Consider the following 22,917-nt stretch of genomic DNA (forward strand, 5'->3'; position numbering starts at 1 on the left):
CTGGGTGTGGTGACTCACGCCTATAGTCCCAGCACTTTGTGAGGCCGAAGCAGGCAGATCACCTGAGGCCAGGGGATTGAAAGCAGCCTGGGAAACATGGTGAAATCCCCATCTCCACTAAAAATATAAAAATTAGCTGGATGGGGTGGCACACCCTTGTAATCCCAACTACTAGGGAGGCTGAGAAATGAGAATCACCTGAATCCAGGAGGTAGAGGCTGCAGTGAGCTGAGATCCTGCCACTGCACTCCAGTCTGGGTGACAGAGTAAGAATCTGTCTAAAAAAGAAACACAAAAAACCAAAAACCACAAAACCAAAAAATATATACATATATAAAAAATTAAGTTTGATAATATAAAACTATTGCTGATATGATTGAAAGAGGAAGGAGTACGAGGAAAAGTTTGAGTTAATAACTTAATCTAGTATTAGGGAGTGAAAAAGCACTGTCTAAAACTGATAGATCAAGAAAAAGTTGGCTGGATGTGGTGGCTCACGCCTGTAATCCCAGTACTTTGGGAGGCCAAGAGGGGTGGATCATGAGGTCAGGAGTTCAAGACCAGCCTGGCCAATGTGGGGAAACCCCGCCTCTATTAAAAATACAAAAATTAGCTGGGTGTGGTGGCAGGCGCCTGTAGTCCCAGTTACTCGGGAGGCTGAAGCAGGAGAACAGTTTGAACCTGGAAGGCAAAGGTTGCAGTGAGCCGAGATCACGCCATTGCATTCCACCCAGGGTGACAGGGTAAGACTCTGTCTCAAAAACAAAAGAAAAAGTTTAAGTACATATTTGGAATGGGAAATGGGAGAGGAATCGTTCTTTTTCTCCTTTTTTTTTTTTAAAAGAATCTCACTCTGTCACACAGGCTGGACTGCAATGGCACAATCTCGGCTCACTGCAACCTCTGCCTCCTTGGTTCAAGTGATTCTCCTCCTTCAGCCTCCCGAGTAGGTGGAATTATAGGCATGTGCCACTACCCCTGGCTAAGTTTTGTATTTTTAGTAGAGACAGGGTTTCACCATGTTGGCCAGACTGGTCTCGAAGTCCTGACCTCAGGTGATTCCCCCGCCTTGGCCTTCCAAAGTGCTACAATTATAGGCGTGACCTACTGCACCTAGCCAACTATTTTTCTTTTATAGTAGAAAGTAAACAGAAAAGATTCCAAATTGAACATAATTTTTTTGAAAATCAATGTAAGCAACAAACAGAAAAGATAAAAAGGGAAGCAGGGGAAAGAGGTTTAACAGAAGCTCCATATTTTCTTTTTACCTTACACACATATTTGATTAAAATGTTAAAAGACTAACCTTTTGCCACTGCACTTCCCCCAAAGGGAAATATGTGAACAGCTTCATTAGTAAATCAGAATTATCAGAGAACATCTTTGCTGTATACCTGAGAGTCTTCAGAGTGGTACTCAAAGGATTTCATATTGTTCATAACAGCAGTCCCCAGAACCGACATGAGAGCCATCTTGTGACCTGATACTCTGGTTTTCTGCCAAATAACTGCCTAAGGACAGAAATGATACAGACAACTTTTAACACAATTTAGATTTATTAAACTCAAGAACTCAGTATTTTATTCTTACATTTGGGCATTCATCCTCAACTTAAAATTTCAGTATCACTTAGATTCACGAGCTATGAGATCTGACAGAAGAAACTCGAGTTCTGAATTTTAGAAGCTGTATATGTTGCAGTGTACAATCTAACTTCCCTTTATCTTGATTTTCTCTTCACAAGATTTCTCAGAGTTGTTAGAAGATAAAAATCCATACATAGACAAGCACATACATATGCCTGTGCCCAGTATAAAACGGTTTCATTAAATATTAATTGTCTCTCCACCGCTAATCCTCACATTCAAATATAGACTTCTATGTATATTTAAAAACAAATTGCTGCTCCAAGTAAGGTATTACTATTTTATTAAGGATGGGCAGCTATGCTATAGGACAGTCAAACAGGTATAAAATTTTTGAAAAAAGCATTCTTAATTAAATCATAATTTAATACTACCTTTGTACCTTTTATATAGCGAATTCACAAAATGTTAACTGAATCTCATAAACATAAAAATTGAATAATGGATTTTTTTCACTGTATGTATGTTGGAGATTAAAGAGAAAAAATAGGTCTGGTGCAGTGACTCACGCCTGTAATCCCAGCACTTTGGGAGGCTGAGGCAAGCAGATCACTTGAGGTCAGGAGTTTGAGACCAGCCTGGCCAACATGGTGAAACCCTGTCTCTACTAAAAATACTAAAAATTAACCAGGCATGGTGGCACGCCCCTATGATCCCAGCTACTTAGGAGGATGAAGCAGGAGAATTGTTTGAACTGGGGAGGCAGAGGTTGCAGTGAGGCAAGATTGTGCCATTGCACTCCAGCCTGGGTAACAAGCGAGACTCTGTCTTAAAAAAATAAACACACACACAGACACGTATACATTAAAAAATATTTCGCATCTGAAAAATGTGAGCCCTTTTAAATTATCAGGTTTAGAGAGGAATTAAAATGAGAGCAATTTCCCCCTTGAGCTAAGTATTTACTGAAACTGACTGCTATTGCCACAAGTAGCCATTGACTTGACAATGGCACAAACCAGACACCATAACCCATACCCTATAGCTCAATGATGTACAGCTAATTACTAATCAGCATTATTTCTGTAAACGAGAAGAAAATTCCTGACAGACAACTCTATCAGCCCACTTCCTGTCTCCGTTTTTGCTTTTAAAAACCTGCTTGTAATAAAAGCCTAATGGGAGCACTCCCCAAGGCAATTTGGAAGTGTCTGAGGCAGCTGTCCTCAGCGCTGGTCCAAATAAACTGTCTATATTAATCCTGCCTCAGCTTTTTCCTTTTAGATCAACATAGGGTAGAGTTTAAGAGAATCATGGTCCACAGAGACCAGACCAAGGTTTGGCTGTGAAGTATATAATCAGATATGATATACTGCAATTTCTTCAGTTAAACAAGGTTCAATTACACTCAAATTCCTTGAAAAAAATCATCAGTACAGGTAAATTCAACAAATTCACTTAGCACCTCCCTCCTATGTCCTGAGGAAACCGTGGAAAGGGCTTAGGAGAAAACATCAATATCATCATTCAGGTACAGGCAGAGGAAGAAGAAGAACCTAAAAGGAGTGGTCACAGAGGCAGAAAGAGCAGCAGGAGTGTGTGGCAGACAGAATAAGGACGTTTTTGAAGAAAGCAGTCATCATATGTCTCCAATGTCAAGTGAGTATGGTAGGAACAGACGTGGATGGCTACGTGGCAATCGAGTGTAAGAGCAGTTCTAGAGAAGTAAATGGAACCAATTTGGGTAGTGAATATAAAAAAAAAACTTTTCTTAAACAAGTGTTTCAGAAAGTCTGGCTGGGAAGTGCAAGCAGACAGAGAAATAACTGGAAGCAGGAATATGACACATTTGACCAGGAAACTAATGGGTACACTAGCAAGTAGGTTTGTAGACTCAGTGGCTGGAGGTTGAGAAAGTTCCCCTTTGTTCTCAAATGCAGAAAGGAGGTTCTTTTGTTGAAAGCAAAATGACAGTGATATTTAAAGATTATGGAGGAGGTACAAAATAGCAGAATTTTATTACTCAGTTTCATTAGCTGGAAGTCCTTTTTTCAGTGAACAAAGCTAATGAAACTGAGTAATAAAACTCTGCTTCCAATTCCATGTGTGAGGTTGCACTGTTTAGCCATTTCAAAAAACCAGTGATGTCAGCACACTCTTGGGAGAGTCTCACTGTTTCTATAGTCTAAAAGAGGCAGAAGTCTATAACAGGGGAAAAAAGAGGAGACTGGACCAAAGGATTCTGGTCAAAGGAACTCCTTAACCATAACCAGGAATCTATGTAGGCAGGAAGTAGTGGTAATGATATCATGTCTAGTAAGATGAAAGGTGAAGTAAACAGACTCATATTCTCTAATTGGCATATCAGGAACAGAAGTGAAGGAATGCACTCTCCCAGACAAGGTGACAACAATCAATTACTCTGCTTGTTGATCTGTGCCATCTTCAAACCACTTTGTTTTTAGAGTCTCAAAGAGCAACCTGCTTGGGAAAGCAGAGACAGTGTAACAACTACTCAATAAGACAAATAACTCAATATTTGGTATAACAGGAAAATCTTTTACCTATTCCTCAAGTTTTATTGATACCGATAAGAACTGCAATTTATGAAAACCTTATTCCTTGTTAGGTACTACTGTTATAAAAACTACTGTTTATTTTCGTAACCATTTTAGGTAGGTATTATTATATCATTTTAGAGATGAGCAAACAAACTCAAAGAAATGGTCACATCCAAAGAAACAAATAGCAGGTCATGGAACCAAGATCTACACTCCATCTTTTCGGCTCTAAACATTCATTCCTGTTACTTTGCCAATATTTATCCCCTTTCTAGTCAATGACAATAACAGCTTAGAAGCAGCTCCAGACTCTAATTGGGAATTCTCAAAAAGTAAAGGGTCTGACTGATAAATGCATTTTTTATGTATAATTATCACCCATGGCCTTGTGATATGCTATGTCATCTCCAATTGAGCATATTAAAGAATCCAAAACAAAATTATTTTTAACCTATTCACATAAACAATCTGCCTTTAGAAGGAGGGCAAGGAGTACACTGGGGTTCTCAAATTGAAAAAAGCACATCAGAACAGAAAAGTCCAAAAAGATTGAAAGCTACTATCCTAGCAACTAACGTCAGAATATTTTTGAGAACACAGTTCTTGGTAACAACCTTAATCATGTTATGCAGATCCTTATATCTAAGGATTTATAAATTTTCAAAAATTTACATTCATCAGTATTCCTATAGATATGCAATAATTAGTACCATAACACACAGCAAAATAGCAGAGCTAAAAAATAATTCAGGTATTTCTCCATCCTGAATTTCAACTTTTCACTATTATTGCTTTCATAGTGACCTGTATAACAAAAAAGACATAAAGTATGTTAAGTTTAGACTAAAGCTGACTCCTTGTATATTTTAAGTTTGGCCTAAAAGTTCCTCCATACATAATGAAATGTAACCTAAATGCATCTGTCAATAGGCTGAAACCTCCTCTGGTACCAATCACAAAGTTTCCGCCAATCACAGGCAGCCAACTGCTCAAATTGTGTTCAAATAAGGCAAACAGTGAGCTGTAACCAATCCAGCTGTTTCTGTACTTCACTTCCATTTTCTGTCCATCATTTTCAGGTTTTTTTGGTCCAGAAATATCATCTGACCATGAGGCAGCCCCGGCCTTGCTCTGAACTTACGCTGGTTACGGGGGCTACCTGATTTGTGAATTGTTCTTTGCTCAATTAAACACTGTTAAATTTATATCTCAAGTTTTTCTTTTAACAAGTACATGAAATCGAATTACGAAAATAAATTGTATACAATTTTAAATTTAAGGTACAGGTTCAATGTGTATATTGTACTTCTAAACAAAATATTATTGTATGTTTTGTTAATTACATTTAAAGGCCAATGAAGTAGACTATTCAAATTTAGAATTGCTCCAGGAAATGGGATATAGAGTCACCATAAGCATATTTTAATCCCTTAATTTCATCTGATATTATAACATAAAATGCTTTGGTTAAATTAAAATTTGTAAAGTAACTAATTTTGAATGTGTTCAATAAATACTTATTATCCATTTTTTTCCAGATTCCTGGAAATCTGGGAATATAAAGATAAAAGGATGAGGTCTTAGCTCTAAAAGAGCTAACAACATACAAAGAAATCAAAATCTTAAAATAATTATAATACATTATAAAAACTACTATTACAGCACACTGGGAGCATCACAGAAGAAACCAAAGTCAGTTGCACAGAGAAGCCTTATGGCAATGAGACTTGACAGGAGGAGTTTGTCTCTAAGAAAAATCACAAGCACATTCCTGACAAACAGAACAGTACATGCCAAAGCATGAATATATAGTGAGCATGCCTTGCTAGAGACGAAGCTAGACAGAAAGGACCTAAAATATGAATGACCTGACATATCCTGCGAAAGAGTTTATAGTTTCTCTTACATGCAATGCAGAATCACCAGATAAATCTAATTGGGAAAATACCATTATTAGAGATGGATATAAGAAAAAAATATTTGGCAAGAATGATTTAGTGAGAACTGAAACTACAGCAATGTGATTTTCTTAAAATGTGATCATAAGGCCAGCCACGGTAGCTTGTGCCTGTAATCCTAGCACTTTGGGAGGCAGAGGCGGGTGGGTCAGCTGAGGTCAGGAGTTCAAGATCCGCCAACATGGTGAAACCCCATCTCTACTAAAAATACAAAAATTAGCTGGGCATGGTGGCACATGCCTGTAATCCCAGCTACTTGGTACGCTGAGGAAGGAGAATCGCTTGAACACAGGAGGTAGAGGTTGCAGTGAATCAAGATCGAGCCACTGCACTCCAACCCAGGCAACAGAGACTCTGTCTCGGAAAAAAAACAAAAAACAAAAACGTGATTATATTCTTCCAACCCAGAGACTCTCAACTTTTAAGGAAGACATGCAAAACTGAAAGTTCACATTTAAAAAATATTCCCATAGGTGACCTGAAAACTATGTGTAATTACTTCCTAGTATACTAGATATCATGCTACTGCTTTCTCTTCCTCTTGTAAAAGTTCAGTGGAATGCAAGTTTTAGTGAAAGTGACACTGACAGGATTATTCCCTTAGGGGTAGGGGTGAGAGAGAGAGTGTGTTTGTGTGTGTGTGTGTGTGTGTGTGTGTGTGTGTGTGTGTTTTAAAGATAAACCATAAGCAAACTTTGGTACTTTACTAATATTAATACACTATGGCTGACAATCACTGGGCTGTGTTAACAGAACCAACACACTGGTAGGAAGAAAAGAGAAAACAGGGACAGACTAAAGGGTACGAAACAGGCTTGATGACTGACTGCGTGTGGAGAGGGAATAAAAAGAGAAGAATCAAGAATGCCTCCTCGATTTCTGACCTGTGACACTGGAATGGTGGTAGTAACACTCACTAAGATAGACATTCAGAAGAGCAGGTTTAGTGGCAGGAAGATGACGAGTTCAGCTTGTTCAGTGTTGAGTGTTGAGTCTCTGGCACCAAGAACAGTACCAGACACCTAGTAAGGCCCACCAAATATTTACTTGTTAAAAGAATGAGAAAATAAACACATTTTCCCCCCAGGGAAAAGCAACCCCAGTAGAACTGAAAACTCGCTCTTTGTTTTTAAATATTAAGGCTGCTAGTTGTCACACCAGCATACCTGTTGAAATTACACTTTTTGTCTTCTACTTGACTCAAGGAAATCCAAACCAATCTTTGCATTTCTTTCTTTTTAACGTAACAGTTTAAGGAATAATTCATATACAAATTCATATAAAATTTGCCCACTTTAAATTTACAGTTCGATGGTTTTTGGGTTTACAGAGCTGTGCAACCACCAACATGATCTAATCTTAGAACAATTTTATCAATCCAAAAAGAAATCCTGTATCCATCAGTGACAAATTCCATCCCTTCGCAATCACTAATCTGCTTTCTTTCTACATAAAATTTGCCCATGTAGGATATTTTATATAAATGGAATCATACAATATTAACCACTTCAAGGTTTACTTCTATCATTACTTCCTTTTAAATGGCTGAATAATATTCCATTGTAGATAACACATTTGAATTATCCTTTCATGAGCTGATGGGCATTTGAGCTGTTTCTACTTTTTGGCTATTATAACTGATGCTGCCATAAACATGTATGTTCATGTTTTTGTGTGGGCATATGTTTTCATTTCTCTTGGTTATATACCTATGAGTGGAATTGCTGGGTCACATGGTAGCTCCATGTTTTTGGAAGAACTACCAGACTGTAATCTTTGTGTGCATGTGCACTTAAGTCTCTAAACAGGCAAACTACTGGCTTCTGCTTTTATGGCTCTAGTTTTAAGCCAGCCAACAGCTAATAATTTAGGAACAATGTTCAAAATAAAAGGAAGTAGATAAGATTTTGAATAATCTGCAATTATAGGAAATGAAATGTCCCCTGCTTCATACTTTCTATATTAGAAGTTACTTATGACAAAGAATAGCTAACAATAAAAACTTATTCACAAGGCTGAGGTGGGAGGATCACTTGAGGCCCGCAGTTCAATATCAGCCTGAGCAACATAGTATGATCCTGTCTCTATAAAAATAATTTTAAAATGGCCGGGTGTGGTGGCTCACGCCTGTAATCCCAGCACTTTGGGAGGCTGAGGCAGGTGGATCACGAGGTCAAGAGATCAAGACCATTCCAGTCAACATGGTGAAACCCCATCTCTACTAAAAATACAAAAAAAAAAAAAAAAAATCAGCTGGGCATGGTGGCATGTGCCTGTAATCCCAGCTACTCAGGAGGCTGAGGCAGGAGAATTGCCTGTTCCCAGGAGGCGGAGGTTGCGGTGAGCCGAAGGTTGCGGTGAGCCGAGATAGCGCCATTTCACTCCAGCCTGGGTAACAAGAGCGAAACTCCGTCTCAAAAAAAAAAAAAAAAATTAGCTGGGCATGGTGGCACATGCCTATAGTCCCAACTACTCAGGAGGCTGAGCTGAGGTGGGAGTGACTTACCCTGCACTCCAGCTTGAGTGACAGAGCGAGACTCCCTCTCTAAACAACAACAACAACAACAACAACAACAACAAACGTATACACAAAAATTGTACCTCTTTAAAGGAATGCTAACTCTCTGATATTGACATATTTAAAATAAAACATTCAAGGAAATATTTCAAAAAAACTAATGTTTTAAAATTCCTGCACTGAATACAGCTAAAAAGCCTGGGGTATTACTAATATAAACATCATATTGTTTATTTTAGTTTATATTAGAGTGATGCCTTAGATACAGATATAAATCTTAGCTGCTGATTAATGCAAGGATGCTATTTCACTGCCTGACCTGCTGAATAGTTAGTATACAGAACTGTAAAAAGATCACTTCAGGAAACGGGTCCTAGAAAAGCTGTGAAACATGAGAACTATGCAATGTGATTTTACTTTAAAGTAAACATGCAAGGAGTCTAAGAGCATTATTTCACACTAGGCAATTATTGCATCAGATCAAGGAACTAATTTAAGAGCATTTTAAAAACTAGCTACGCTTGGGCCAGCAATAAATGATAGCGGTCTGCCAACAAGTAAAATCTCCTCATTAGGCAACTAAGATTCATTTTCAAAACAGGATCCATCATTAAAAAACTAAACTATAAAATGTGATGAATAAAAACTGGAAATCCCGAATACAGTTTTCAGTTTGCTTTCTCTACCATTTCATCAATTCTATGTTATTTTCCAAAACAGAGATTTTTTTTCACTACCTGAAGGTTTTTGTAAATCTTACCCTTAGGCTGAAAGCTTAACATGTGCTAAAAATACACACAAACCTCCATATGTTTTCTATCTAGGTCATACAAAGTTGGAGCATCTAGATGTGCCGACTAAGAATCTGACTCTAGTCAGTATGATGACAGCGCAAAAGCACTTTAATCAAAAATATATTATTACAGGCACACCAACTTAAGTTTGCTTGAATTTAGCCAAATATATCTTGCCCCATTCCTACTTCACTAACATACCCTACTTGAAGAAAATGAAGTTAGTTGAGACTACTCAATTTTTAATTAGTAAACCTCAATTCTTTGTAAAGGCAATTTGTGATAAAGAGAAAGGAGGCTGCACACAGATAATGAATAATTAAGTGAATAATACAATGCTAAAACTGTTTGAGCAAAGTCAACGCCTTCTAGAAAGTGAAATAAAGAGGATACATTACTGGCCTAGGCTGCAACTCACTCATATTTGGATGTTTTTTTTTTTTCTTCAGCAAACAAAAAGCAGCACCAATGAATTTTGTTGTTTTTTGTGTTTTGTTTTTGAGACAGTGTCTTATTCTGTCACCCAGGCTACAGTATAGTGGTGTGATCACAGTTGACAGCAGCCTCAGCCTCCAGGACTCAAGGATTTTCCTGCCTTGGCTTCCCGAGTAGCTGGGACTACAGGTGCGCACCACCACACCTGGCTAATTTGGCTCATTTATTTCTATGTTTGAAGAGACATGGTTTCACCATGTTGCTTAGGCTGGTCTTGAACTCCTGGGCTCAAGCGATCCTCCCACCTTGGCCTCCCAAAGTGCTGGGATTACAGGTGTGAGCCACCATGCCCAGCCAAATGTCTTAAGTATCATAAGTTTTAGCCACTTCTAAGATCTTACAAGCTACTATAACTGGATCTACATCTATTACTATTTACTCCAGGGTATGTACTTGCACTGACTCTGACTCCAAAAAGGACAGAGGTACAAACACAATATTAAAAAGGTTATTTATTTCCCACACTGGCAATACAGGAACAGTATTAGCTATAGCAGCTAATCGCTAAGGCAATACTAAATGTTTTGAATTTAGTATAAAATTATAGATTATTCTATCACATTATCAACACTATTGTTAAAAGATCAAACCACATTCTACTGACATAATAAACATTAATATGAATTGATTATTGCTAAGCAGCCTCAGAGTTTCAAAAATGATTCTTTCTTGGAAAAACTTATGCAGCACAAATGAGTTCTAAAATCTCCTACTTTTACTCTATTTAATTTTATATTCTCTTTTTGAAATAGAACATGCATAATTATTTTCCTGAAGATTGCAAATAAAATAATAGACATTTTACCTACAGAAGGGACAGTTTATAAGAGCTAGGCAGATGAAAGAAAAAGATAAGAGTAATTTTTTCATTCTGCCTTTTCACATATTTCTGGGTTTTGAACGATGTAAAGGTAGGATCTTTTAAAAAAATTAAATAATAGGCTGTGCATGTTGGCTCAGGCCTGTAATCCCAGCACTTTGGGAAGCTGAAGCAGGAGTTCAAGACCAGCCTGGGCAACACAATGAGACCTTGTCTCTATAAAAACTAAAAAAATTAGCCAGATGTGGTGGCAGGTAGCTGTGTTCCTTGCTACTCAGAAGGCTGAGGCAGAAGGATTGCTTGAGCCTAGCAGTTTGCGGCTGAAGTTAGCTATGATTATGCCTCTGCACTCAAGCCTGGGTGACAGAGAGAGCCCTTCTCTAAAAATAAAACAAAACATGAAATAATAAAAATTTAAAGGTATAACATTAATCTTTACAGAATTTTCAAAGAGATTGTTGAGACTCATTCCTTTGCAGTCTTTAAAAACAAGAAAGATTATTTCTAACTGGTAATCAAATCTTGTCTTATTTATATCAGAAATATTTTTCTTGTCTAGGCCCCCTTCTCCATTTCTTGTGTAACTTACCAGACAATGGAATCAGTTTCCACATTCTTACACAACAATTAAGATAATTTAGTCGATCCTCAAACTGCTATGAGAATTATCTTATTTTTGTTAGTCTCCTACTGAAACTTCTCAATTAGTTCCCTATCGGTCACTTCAACAAGAAGTACACATTCCCATGTAAGGTACACAAGGTCCTTCAGAATCTGGCTCCAAGCAAACTTTCTTGCTTCCTGTCATTTCTTAGACCAGCTTTCTCTGACCTCTGATGACTCCTTGACATTGCACATGCTGTTCTCCCTGCTTTGAATCCCTCTGCCCACCTAGTCTTTCCCACAACCAGTCCTAAGGCCACTTCCTCTAATGATCATTTTTGAATCTAATCAGACTTTTACAATATTCACACCATCAATAACAATAACAATTAACTTTTACTGAGTACTTATGGAGTAAGCACTGTGCTATGAATGCTTTCTCTCATTTAAAAACCTTACTCTGTAAGGTAGGTACTTTTTTTTTTTCTGAGATGGAGTTTCACTCTTGTTGCCCAAGCTGGAGTGCAATATGGCGATCTTGGCTTACCACAATCTCCGCCTCCCGGGTTGAGAACATTCTCCTGCCTCAGCCTCCCAAATAGCTGGGATTACAGGCATGTACTGCCACACCCGACTAATTTTGTATTTTTAGTAGAGACGCGGTTTCTCTATGTTGATTAGCTGCTCTTGAACTCCCAACCTCAGGTGATCCGCCCACCTCAGCCTCCCAAAGTGTTGGGATTACAGGCGTGAGCCACCCCGCCCAGCCAGCTCCCTGGTATATACCCAGGGTTATTTCCCTTCCCATGCACCCTATTTTGTTCAGGCAAACCTCTAAACAATACGGTTCTTTATTCTACTTCTCGGCCCTTTTCCCTCCCAAAGCAAGCAGCAAGTTTTAAGGATAACAAATAATATCCATTGGGAGGCCGAGAGAGCAGATTATTTTAGGTCAAGAGTTCAAGTCCAGCCTGGCCAACATGGTGAAACCTCGTCTCTACTAAAAATACAAACATTGGCTGGAAATTGCTTGAATCTGGGAGGTGGAGGTTGCAGTGAGCTGAAATCAAGCCACTGTACTCCAGCCTGGGCAACAGAGCAGAAACTGTCCAAAAGTAATAATAATAATATCCAGTCTAGAGTTGATTAGCTTTTCTCTCTGAATTGAATAGTTAAGAACTCCCTACTGGTGCAGTAATAATTTCACTTTAAAAGTTTTGCTTGTTTCTACAAGCTTCTTTTAGGGGTAAAATCAAAATTATGTCAGTGTAATTCATGAAGGTAATATATTATAGGAGAAACTCAGATGTATGTATTCAGGGTTTAAAAAATGATATAGTATTATTTCTCTAGGCATGTAAGTTAAATAAATCAGGTATCTTCAGACCTCTTCTGGTCTTTTTCTACTCACAGCCAGTCAACTAGTCCCAATGATTCTTCCTTATGATAGCTATGACAGACCATAGACACTTTGTGCTTTCCATGCCTAATGCATTTATCTGAATTCAGGTCCTTAGAGCCTACAATTTACAGTAGCTTCCAAAATATTTATGGTCTCCCTAACTCCTCCCTGTAGAGTACTATCAAACTGACTCTCAAAGGTAGCATCTGGATTACATCAATTCCATACTTAAAAGCTTTTAATGGCTTCCGATTTTCTAATTTAAAAAGTTTAAATTATCTTACTGGATTTATCTTCCTCTATTCATTCCCTCATATCAAATACCAACTCATTTAAATAAACTTCTTTACTACCTCTAAATGTGCTCTCCCGACTGTGTATTTTATATACTTTATATTTAAACTGTTTCTCTAGTTAGAATAATCTTGATCCATTTATCCATATAACCAAATTCTGCTGTAACAGAATTTCCCTATGACCCAACTACCTGGGGTGGTAGATGATACCACTTTCAGAGGTTGTTCCTATTCCACTGAATGAATAATACCACCTGCGCCAAGTGGCCAGACTCAGCCCCCACTTTTTGGTGACTATCTAGAAGTCTTCCAACCAATAGGAGAGGAAAGTGTCAAGAGTATGAGAGCTAATACTTGCTGTTTTGCCATCTCTCTGTCCAGTTGTTACCTTTAATCTTCAGTGACACCATCTGCCTCTGGATCTCAGGTGCTTTTAGGCCTAGGCTTAAAGTCCAGTTGGGCTAGTACCACCAGCATAATAGAGTGCTCCTGTTCTCAGCCCTCATTCATTTGACATATTTTTTGAGCACCTACTTGAGACACTATTATAAGCATTGGGCATATGACTGAAAAAAGAACCAAAAGTCCTTCCCTTCAAGGATATTATATTCTAGGAAGAGAGAGAATAAATCAAGATAAATAAAATATAGAGCATATTGAACAAGAAAAATAAAGCTGGAACATGGGGGTGGGGGAAGGAAGGGAAATGGTTGCAACTTTAGGATGGCTAAAGAAAGCCTCACTGAGAGTTTATTAAGTGAAGACCCAAAAGATAAGTACTGAACAAGTTACTGGAGGAAAAATGTTTTAGACAAAGAAACTACAAATGCAACAGTCCTGAGCTGAAAGTAAGACTCACAGGATCCAGAAACAACTGAAGCAAAATGAGCAAAAGGAAAAAGATAATGAAATCAGAGGTAAGGAAGGTGGGTCGGATCTACAAAGGTCAGCAAACTACAGCCCAGGGGCCTCCTGTTTTTGTACATAAGGTATTATTGTCTATGGCTGCATTCACATTACAAGAGCTGAATAGCTGTAACAGAAACTATATGGTCCTGAAAACCCTAAAATATTTACCATCTGAAAAAAATTTACTGACCCCAATAGAGAATTCATAGCCACTTATAAAGGCTTTGATTTTACTCTGAATGAGATGGGAACTAATTAAACAGGAGTTATATGATCTGACTCACATTTTTACAGGGCTGAAAATACACTGAAGACCACAAGAAGCAAGCAGGGAGAGTTAATTAGGATACTATTACAAAATCCAGGTGATAGATAATGGTGGCTTGGATCACAGTGGTAGTCATAGACATGGTGAAGTCATTAGATTCTAGATGTATTTTAAAGGTAAATCTACAGAATTTACTCTGGAATCACAGTAGAGTGTGAGAGAATCAGTAGCGAAGAACAACCCTAAGGCTTCTGGTTTGCTAACTGGAAAAACAGGAGTATGACTGTCTGACAACATGAACATTAGTGCTCATGAATTTACAGAGGCACTATTCAGCATGGGTGTGTGTTTTCTTCCCCTATATACTGGCTCTGGTACCAAAATGATGAGAAGATTGATTTAATCAGGATTTGGTTAGTCAAACAAGTACAATTAAGTGAGAAAGGACCAAGAGAACTGACAGAGTACACAAAAGAAGAATGATAATGATGGACCACAAAAATTTAAGCAGGGTAAGGCAAGGACACCAGAGGACAAGAAACAGTTAAGAGGCGGTAGGATCAACAGATCATCGGTTCAACAGAATCTAAGGATTGTTGAAGACAGTAAGATGGAGAGACAGGAGGTAGTGATTAGAGAAGTAACACCTAACACTGAAATTACGGAGTAAGTGCAGTTTTGGGCAATGACAAGGCCTACGGTATATTTATGTCATGTTTATACACTTTCACATCTTATCTCATTTCCATCCTAAGCTCCTTCAGAGTGCAAGTCATCACTTAACCCTTCCAAAGCACCTACTCAATACTCTTAAATATAATTGGTGTGAGGAAGCTACAATAAGAGAGGATGAATGCTGCTTTAAAAATTAAGATATGTGAAATGTAGTTCATCTTCTAATATATTCAATGTTTAAGTCATTGGGCAATCCACTCAAACTCTTGGGGTCACATAAAGATAAAAGGGGAGGTGGACAGGATTATAAACACTATTCGCTAAAAGATTTGACACAGGACAAAAAAGATTTTCAGAGGTCTTTTCAGATTTAAAGACCTAAGGATCCCTTCTACGTCCTCTTTTTTTTTTCAGGGATGCAATTTGAGCTGCCTTATTACAGTGAATCGAACTGTTTACCAATCAGTGAACTCTGTAATCAAGTGGTTAGAACATGCTTTTTAACCATGGTTTTGACCATTCCAATTTATAGCAGAGTTTACATACACAGGTTGAAAAGCTAAGTTTGGGCAAGTTTCTTCAGAGATGCATTATGAGTTTATTTATTACAGTGAACTTGTTTACCAGTAAACTCCATAATCTAGTTTTTTTCATCTACAGCATGATTTTTAACTCTTTTACCATTGTGACATTGTGAAGAGTTTACATATACAGGTTAAGAAGCTAAATCTGAGAATGTTTCTTCAGAGATACACTGAGAGATGCTTTATTACAGTGAACTGAACTGTTTACCAGTAAACTCTGTAATCCAGTCTTTAAAACATTTATGATTTTAAATTTATAATTGACACACAATAATTACATATATTTATGAGGTAGAATGTGATGTTTTAATGCATGTATACATAGTGCAATGATCAAATCAGGGCAATTACCGTATCATTTCAAACATTTCTCACTTCTTTGTGATGACAACATTCAAAAGCTCTTCTACCTATCTTGAACTACATAATACATTGTTATTTACTATACAGTCCCTACAGAGTGACAGAATATTCAGAACTTAATTTTCCTAAGTATAACTTTATCCCCATGGACCATCCCCTCCAGCTTTCCTCCTTCTCCCTCCACTCCCCCGCTTCTGGTAACAACTATTCTGGTCTCTACTTCTATGAAATCAACTTTTTAAGATTCCACATATAAGTGAGATCATGCAGTATTCATCTCTCTGTGTCTGGCTCATCTCACTTAACATAATGTCTTCCAAGATCACCCATATTGCTGCAAATTACAGGATTTCACTCTGTTATATGGCTAAATGGAATTCTGTTATGTATAGAATATACACATCACATTTTCTTTCTCCATTCATCATTTGATGGGCATTTAGGTTGAAAGTCAGTATGTCAAAGAGATCTGCATAACCATGTTTATTGTAGTACTTTGTACCTTCTATTATTTTACAATTTGATATATGAACTCGGTAGAACCAAGTAACAGAAATGTGAAATTCCAATTTTGTAAAAAAGAAATTAAGTACTCAAGGTATACATATGTAAACATCCTTAAAAATCAAAGAGTTTTAGAGTTAAAAAAGGCCTTAAAGGCCATGTCATTGACTTTCACTGGCCTAATCTCAAAAAGCTAGATTTGTGCAAGATTCCCTGTGTATTATTGTTTGGAAGAGAAATCTACAATATTGGAATAGAGAAATGTGTGTTAGGATTAATATTAAGTACATAAAATGTATTTGGTTAGAGAATAAAAGGAATAATTATGTGGTCTATTTGACTATTAATAGCAACAAAATCCATTAAATTCACAGCTCTTAGAGACTATCCATCAATGTTTTCCCCCAACTGCACCATCCATGCAGTCTTTATATGTTTCCTTATTAGTTCTAAAGAAGATGTATCAGTGACTTAGCTTCTAGCAAAGGCAATGGACCAGAATTGTACATATGAATACAAGTGAAAATATACTCTCTAAATACATAAGAGGTCACCAGGGAATTCAAAGAATAAATTTTATTTATTTATCTTTAAGAGACAGGGTTTCACCATGTTGGCCAGGCTGGTCTCAAACTCCTGACCTCAGGTGATCTACCTGCCTCAGCCTCCCAAAGTGCTGGGATGAGCCACCACACCCGGCCAAGAATGAATTTTATTAATAAATATTATGAAAAAGGTCTGAGAGAGGCCAGAGTGTTTAAAACTAGTGTTTCAAATACTTACTACTGGCTTTAGTACCACCTAATTCATTTAATATTCCATCCTGCACTATGCACTCAGTAATAAGGTCAATATAGATGAATTAGATGCAGCCCTTCCTCCCACAAAGGCTGTCAAATAAAGAAAGGATGCAAATCACTGCCACTAACGCAAAATGACATAACAGAAGTATGTGGAAAACACAATGGGAACAGTTGAGGAATAATGTCCTATTGAAAGATAATGGAAGACTTCAGAGACTCCTAACAGTGCTTACAAACATGAAACTACACTAAAATTTGACTTCTATGTCTTTTATCTTTTCCGTATTTCACAGAGTTTAGGTGAAAAGTAAAAAAATCCTTAAAAAAAAAAGAAAACATGAAAAAATTTAATAAATGTTGTCATTATTAATATGTAAGTAGCAAAAAAAAAGTCCCCAAACAAAACCATATTGATAATCAGCCCCAAGCTAATCTTAAAATGTATCTGAAAAGATATCCACCTTCTTTAATTTAAAAAGAAACAAAACCAAAAACAAAACACACCCAAACTTTCCAGATTGGCACTGGAATAATTTCTTCCTAAGGAAGGGGCATTTGAGCCACACTCCTGAATTGGAGCCTCTCTCTGATTATACTGACTCCACAAGCTTGGCTGGAATTGGGGGAGGAAAGCTGACTCTTAACATTGGTCCAATCATGGCAAAAGAATTTTCCTTGATTCCCTATAGTGCAGCTGAAGCAAACTTGGGACATTCAAGATGATTTGAGTAAAAGGTAGAGAAAGAAAAAATGACCATGGAGAATATCATAAATGTAGGGGATATATATTATAGGGCATCACTTATTTATCTTCATCTTATAATCCAAATCTTCAGCCAACACTACCAAATCTCCATGGCCAGTTTTCTGGGTCTCTGTTCCTGGTTAAGGCCCTGCCTCTTCCCAGATTAACTGAATTCAGAGAGATTCAACCCTTCAGAGCTGACTTCATTCTTCCAGACCTCAAAACAAACAAACAACAACAAAAACACAGAAAAACCAGCACCTCAATAAGCCTTAATGCTCATGTGATATGGAAGTGGGAATAGGAAGGAAAACATTCTTTAATTCATGTCTCTCTTTCATAGCAGTTAAAACCTTCTTATATCAATGACATCCAATTCAGTGTTTGCAGTACCAGTGGGCCTCTAATCATCAAAACAAAATTCAATCAAAACAGTTTTTAAAATCACAAATAATATTTTTGGAAAAACAAGTACACACACAAATCAGCAATTATAATGTATATAGGAGAAGCCCTTATTTGAAATCATACATTTCACATGTTCTGAACTAGTGGTCTATGAAATTAAGCTTGGTCATATGAAATAGCTAAGATAATATCTGAAACCTAAATTGGTTTCAAGTATTATCATATTGAGAAAAACTGTTAATTCTGCAAAATAACTACTTTATAAATAAAAATGTTTATGGTAGAACCTCACAGGGATTCAGTTATTACAACTAAAGCTGAAAACTGTAGTGCTCATTAAGGAATGGCTCTAGCAATTCTCCAAATGATATCTACTTTAAATAAACTCACTGAATCCACTTGTAAATTATTTCCCTTTGGCTGTCTCATTATTCACTACGCTTTCAAGGAACATGGTGATGAAAGAAGAAAAATACCTCTTTCTAACATAACCATACTGGCAAGAACATCAACATTATCAGTATTCAAAGAATGTCTTGGCAGGTTAAACCTTCATAAAAAGAAGGAAGACTACCTAATCCAAGTTATCAAAATAGCAATAGTACTTCTCATATTATGTGCAATATGATTGTTTCCAATGCAGAAAAAAAAATAAAGACAACAATATTGCCCTGTTTAAATTTAAGCAGACAAAAAAATTCTTTAAAAAAGTACATAAAGAATGATGAAAGCAGGCATGTTTAAAAGAAAAAGGCTAAGAGCAAAGCAGGACTCAGTGTTCAAAAAAGTTTATAATGTCAATGCTATTCTGGGAGATTTAACAATATATATTAACATTTCAAAGGTGCAACAGCACTATTAAAAAATATAAAAAATTTTTAAAATCTACTATGAGAAAAAAGCTTGAACATAGCTTATTCTAAGTCAGTCCATGATTTCAATGTATAATAATAGCTAATACTTAATTTTAAAAAAAGACTTTTGGTAACTTTGCATTACTTTTACACTGTATAATACTCTCAACATACTCTCCAGGATTTAACTGCATCTGAAATTACTGAAGGCTATAGAGGAACTTGTGTTTGCTAAATATAAGTTCTGATATAGTGTCCTCCAAAAATGATAAAATGTAGTACAATATAAATACTCCTTTTCAATTTCTTTTTTTCTAACAGAAGACTACTCATCAAATAAACAGGTTTAACATAACATAGAATGCAAAAGACTGGAACCATTTAAGTATTTAATTCTTTAACTTTAAAAAATAATTAAATAGAAAAAAAAAACAGGATAATGACCAGGATAGTGCCATATTAAAAAGGAAAGCTTCCATCAATACTTTATGAATTTAACAAATCCAGTCCAATATATTTTTAAATATTGTATTTCACTCAATTTCGTGATATTTCATTTTTGAAAAAAACTTAGAAGAGAGGCTTCAGATATCCATGAAAAGAATAAATTAGGGTAGAAACACATGCTGAGGTTTGCTAATTCACTGCTTAAAAAGTACCTCTGATGTCCCACTACAATTGCTCTTAGGTGTTTTTAACAAATGAGTAATTATAATTCACAGATAAGACAAATGGTACTTTTTATCTACATAGACCTACCTAAACTTTCAGTAAGACATTTAAATTGTTTTACATTTAATCTTGTCAAATAATTTTCATTTCTTCTACTTCTTTAAAAGGCTGACCAGTTTGTTTGCCTGTATTGGGATCAACCAATGTTGGATTACACTATGTTTAGTTGTAACAACTAATTTATCCAGGCTGACTTAGTATTGAGATGTTTCTTTGAAAGAAAAATATTTAATTTTATGCATTTGATAAGAAACAGCCTTTATTCAATATATATATAGTTTTAAAATGAGCAATACAGATAGCAGACATATGACTCCTTATTACCCATACTCTTGACTACCATTCAGAAATGAAGGCAAACTTGTAGAAAAATACAATGCAAGAAAATATTCAAGTTAAAAACAGATGGCTTTGGTTAAAAATCATCCCTTTTATAATATTCATTTGTAATCTAAATTCACAGCATGTCCCACCAGCCCAAAGTAATTTTGTAAATGTCATTATATTTGTAGTATTACAATATTTTTTCAATCCAGTATTTATGGAGGCCACTTGGCTGCAGCAACAAAATAATTCAACTTCAGGAAGAGTGTGGCCTTGAAGCATTAGCTCCTTTGACAATTTTCTTATAAGATTTTTACTTTAGAAACCTCTGACACATGTAGTTTTCTTCACATACAGTACATCTGAACTTTTTACAGAAACCAACATTCTCTGGTAGATATTCAAGGGTAATCTTTTAACAGTTCAGTTTCTTGCTTAGCAAAGGGCTGATAATAACAATTTACCAAGCTGCTTCCCTCTGCATTCATCACTAAGGACAACATCTCCTATTCTTCCTCCCTTAGCACAGGAATGGATGAATTTGTTTTATTATCAGAGTTGCTGTAGCAACAATCTGTCTTAGAGTCACATCTTCTGCAACTGTAGCATAATAATGTCCAGATTTCCTCATATGCTCAGAAGATTTCATAAATTGTTCAGGGCTGGCAACTCCAGTCTCTGTCAGCTGACCCATACCTTAAAAAAAAAATCTCTAAGTCAGCAGTACAAAGAGGCCTCAAAACCAAGCCTTCTCCAGGATGCTGGGAAAATGGCTGGAGAAAATGTAGCTGTATTCTGACTCCAGTTCATTACTTTGAGTGGTCTTGGGTCAAACACAGGAGTTTCATCAGGTTTTATCTTTCTAGTAAGATCCCCAGGCCCGGCAGTCTGTGCTCCTACCCAGGCGCGTAAGACTTTCCCCAACCAGCATGAACAGCACCGGATCTAAATCCGGCTTCAGCACCAGCCCCAGCTCCTCTACTGCCCGCGTGACAGCTGGGAACCGTGGCCCAGACGTGGCAGCGCCAACACCTCCACCCCACCTCTCCCACCTCTGCCCCCTCACGCAAGGGGGGGGGGGCATGAAGGCGGGTGGAGGCCAAGGCCCCTGTTTTCCAGTTTCTAAAGAAAATACCTACATTGATAATCTTACATTGGTTGGGAAAATGATATAAACCTCTCAAAAAACCTTAGAAGACATATATTTGACTTAAAATGAGTAAGAACTCTGTCATTTCAAATATTTCTAATATATTCATTTCTATCATGTGAGATAATAATCTTGTTTTCACCTATTATTATTTATTTATTTTTGGATACGGTGTCTCACTCTGTCGCCCAGGCTAGAGTGCAGTGATGCGATCTCGGCTCACTGCAACCTCCACCTCCCAGGTTCAAGCGATTATCCTGCCTCAGCCTCCTGAGTAGCCGGGATTACAGGTACCACGCCCATCTGATTTTTATATTTTTAACAGAGATGGGGTTTCACCATGTCTGCCAGGCTGGTCTCAAACTCCTAACCTCAATGATCACCCACCTAGGCCTCCCAAAGTGCTGGGATTACAGGCATGAGCCACCATACCTGGCCTTCACTTATTATATTTTCTTGCTTAAAATGTTTCTCATGTACTCACTTATCTTTTACAAATATATAATTCGTATTTCTCTTTTTTTTTTTTTTTGAGACCAAGTTTCGCTCTTGTTACCCAGGCTGGAGTTCAATGGCGCGATCTTGGCTCACTGCAACCTCCGCCTCCTGGGTTCAGCCAATTCTGCCTCAGCCTCCTGAGTAGCTGGGATTACAGGCACGCGCCACCACATATTTCTCTTTATATGTTACCTTTTTCATCTGTTTTTTCTTCCTAATTATTATGTTTTTCTGATGTTGGTCTTTTATTAATTTGTGGACAAACGAAATTATTACTAAATATCCTCGGGATCCAGAGGCCATAGGGTTATTTTTATTAGTAGGATGAGCTTCCATCCATTAACATCCTGAGGAATCATAGCATCATAGAGCTGGAAGGGATCTCAAGGTATTATCTGGTTGAGCTCCACGCCAGCAGGAAAAGGTTACTATTCTTAACTTTTTCCTTTATTTTAAATGATCAAAGATCTTGCTCAAAAACATTCAATATTCTACCATGGCTTTATTTAATAATCTTCCTGACAAGAAAACTGAATCAAAAATGGTTCTGACCTCAGCATTATTACTATAATATATAAAACAATTCCTTTAATTGCTCTGAGCTTTAAGTTCTCCCATATAAACAGAGATAATGCTTTCTAGCTCATAAAGTTATTTTAACTGTTCTGAAACCTGGGAAAGAACTATATAAATATAAAGTAGTATTTAAATAGGAAAAAAGATCAGGCATAGGAGTGCACACCTGTAATCCCAGCACTTTGGAAGGCCGAGGAGGGTGTACAGTTTGGAAGCTCAGAAGTTTGAGACCAGCCCAGGCAATGTAGGGAGACCTCACCATATCTCTACAAAAGAAATTAAAAATGAGCCAGGCATGGTGGTATTCACGTGTAGCCCTAGCTACTCTGGAGGCTGAAGTGGAAGGGACTGCCAGAGTCTAAGTCTTCAGTGAGCTGTGTTCGTGCCATGGCCCTCCAGCCTGGGTGACAGAACGAGATCCTCTCAATTAAAAAAGAGAAAGAAAAAAAAAAAGGAAGAGAACACAGTAGCGTGTAAAGCACTCTGAAGGA

The 22,917-nt window shown here is 37.1% G+C and overlaps 1 protein-coding gene across 6 annotated transcripts in view; it reads right to left on the minus strand.

Moving 5' to 3' along the window:
• Nucleotides 1–22,917, minus strand: part of PMS1 (PMS1 homolog 1, mismatch repair system component) — a 90,815-nt gene that overhangs the window by 32,174 nt on the left and 35,724 nt on the right. For all 6 annotated transcript variants that reach the window (XM_002749560.7, XM_035304246.3, XM_035304245.3 and 3 more), the window contains one exon: nt 1,395–1,511. In XM_002749560.7, the coding sequence (XP_002749606.3) occupies nt 1,395–1,511 (117 nt within the window). The remainder of the gene's footprint in view (nt 1–1,394; nt 1,512–22,917) is intronic.

The sequence above is a fragment of the Callithrix jacchus genome, chromosome 6 (genome assembly GCF_049354715.1).
Source record: "Callithrix jacchus isolate 240 chromosome 6, calJac240_pri, whole genome shotgun sequence".
Taxonomy (NCBI): domain Eukaryota; kingdom Metazoa; phylum Chordata; class Mammalia; order Primates; family Cebidae; genus Callithrix; species Callithrix jacchus.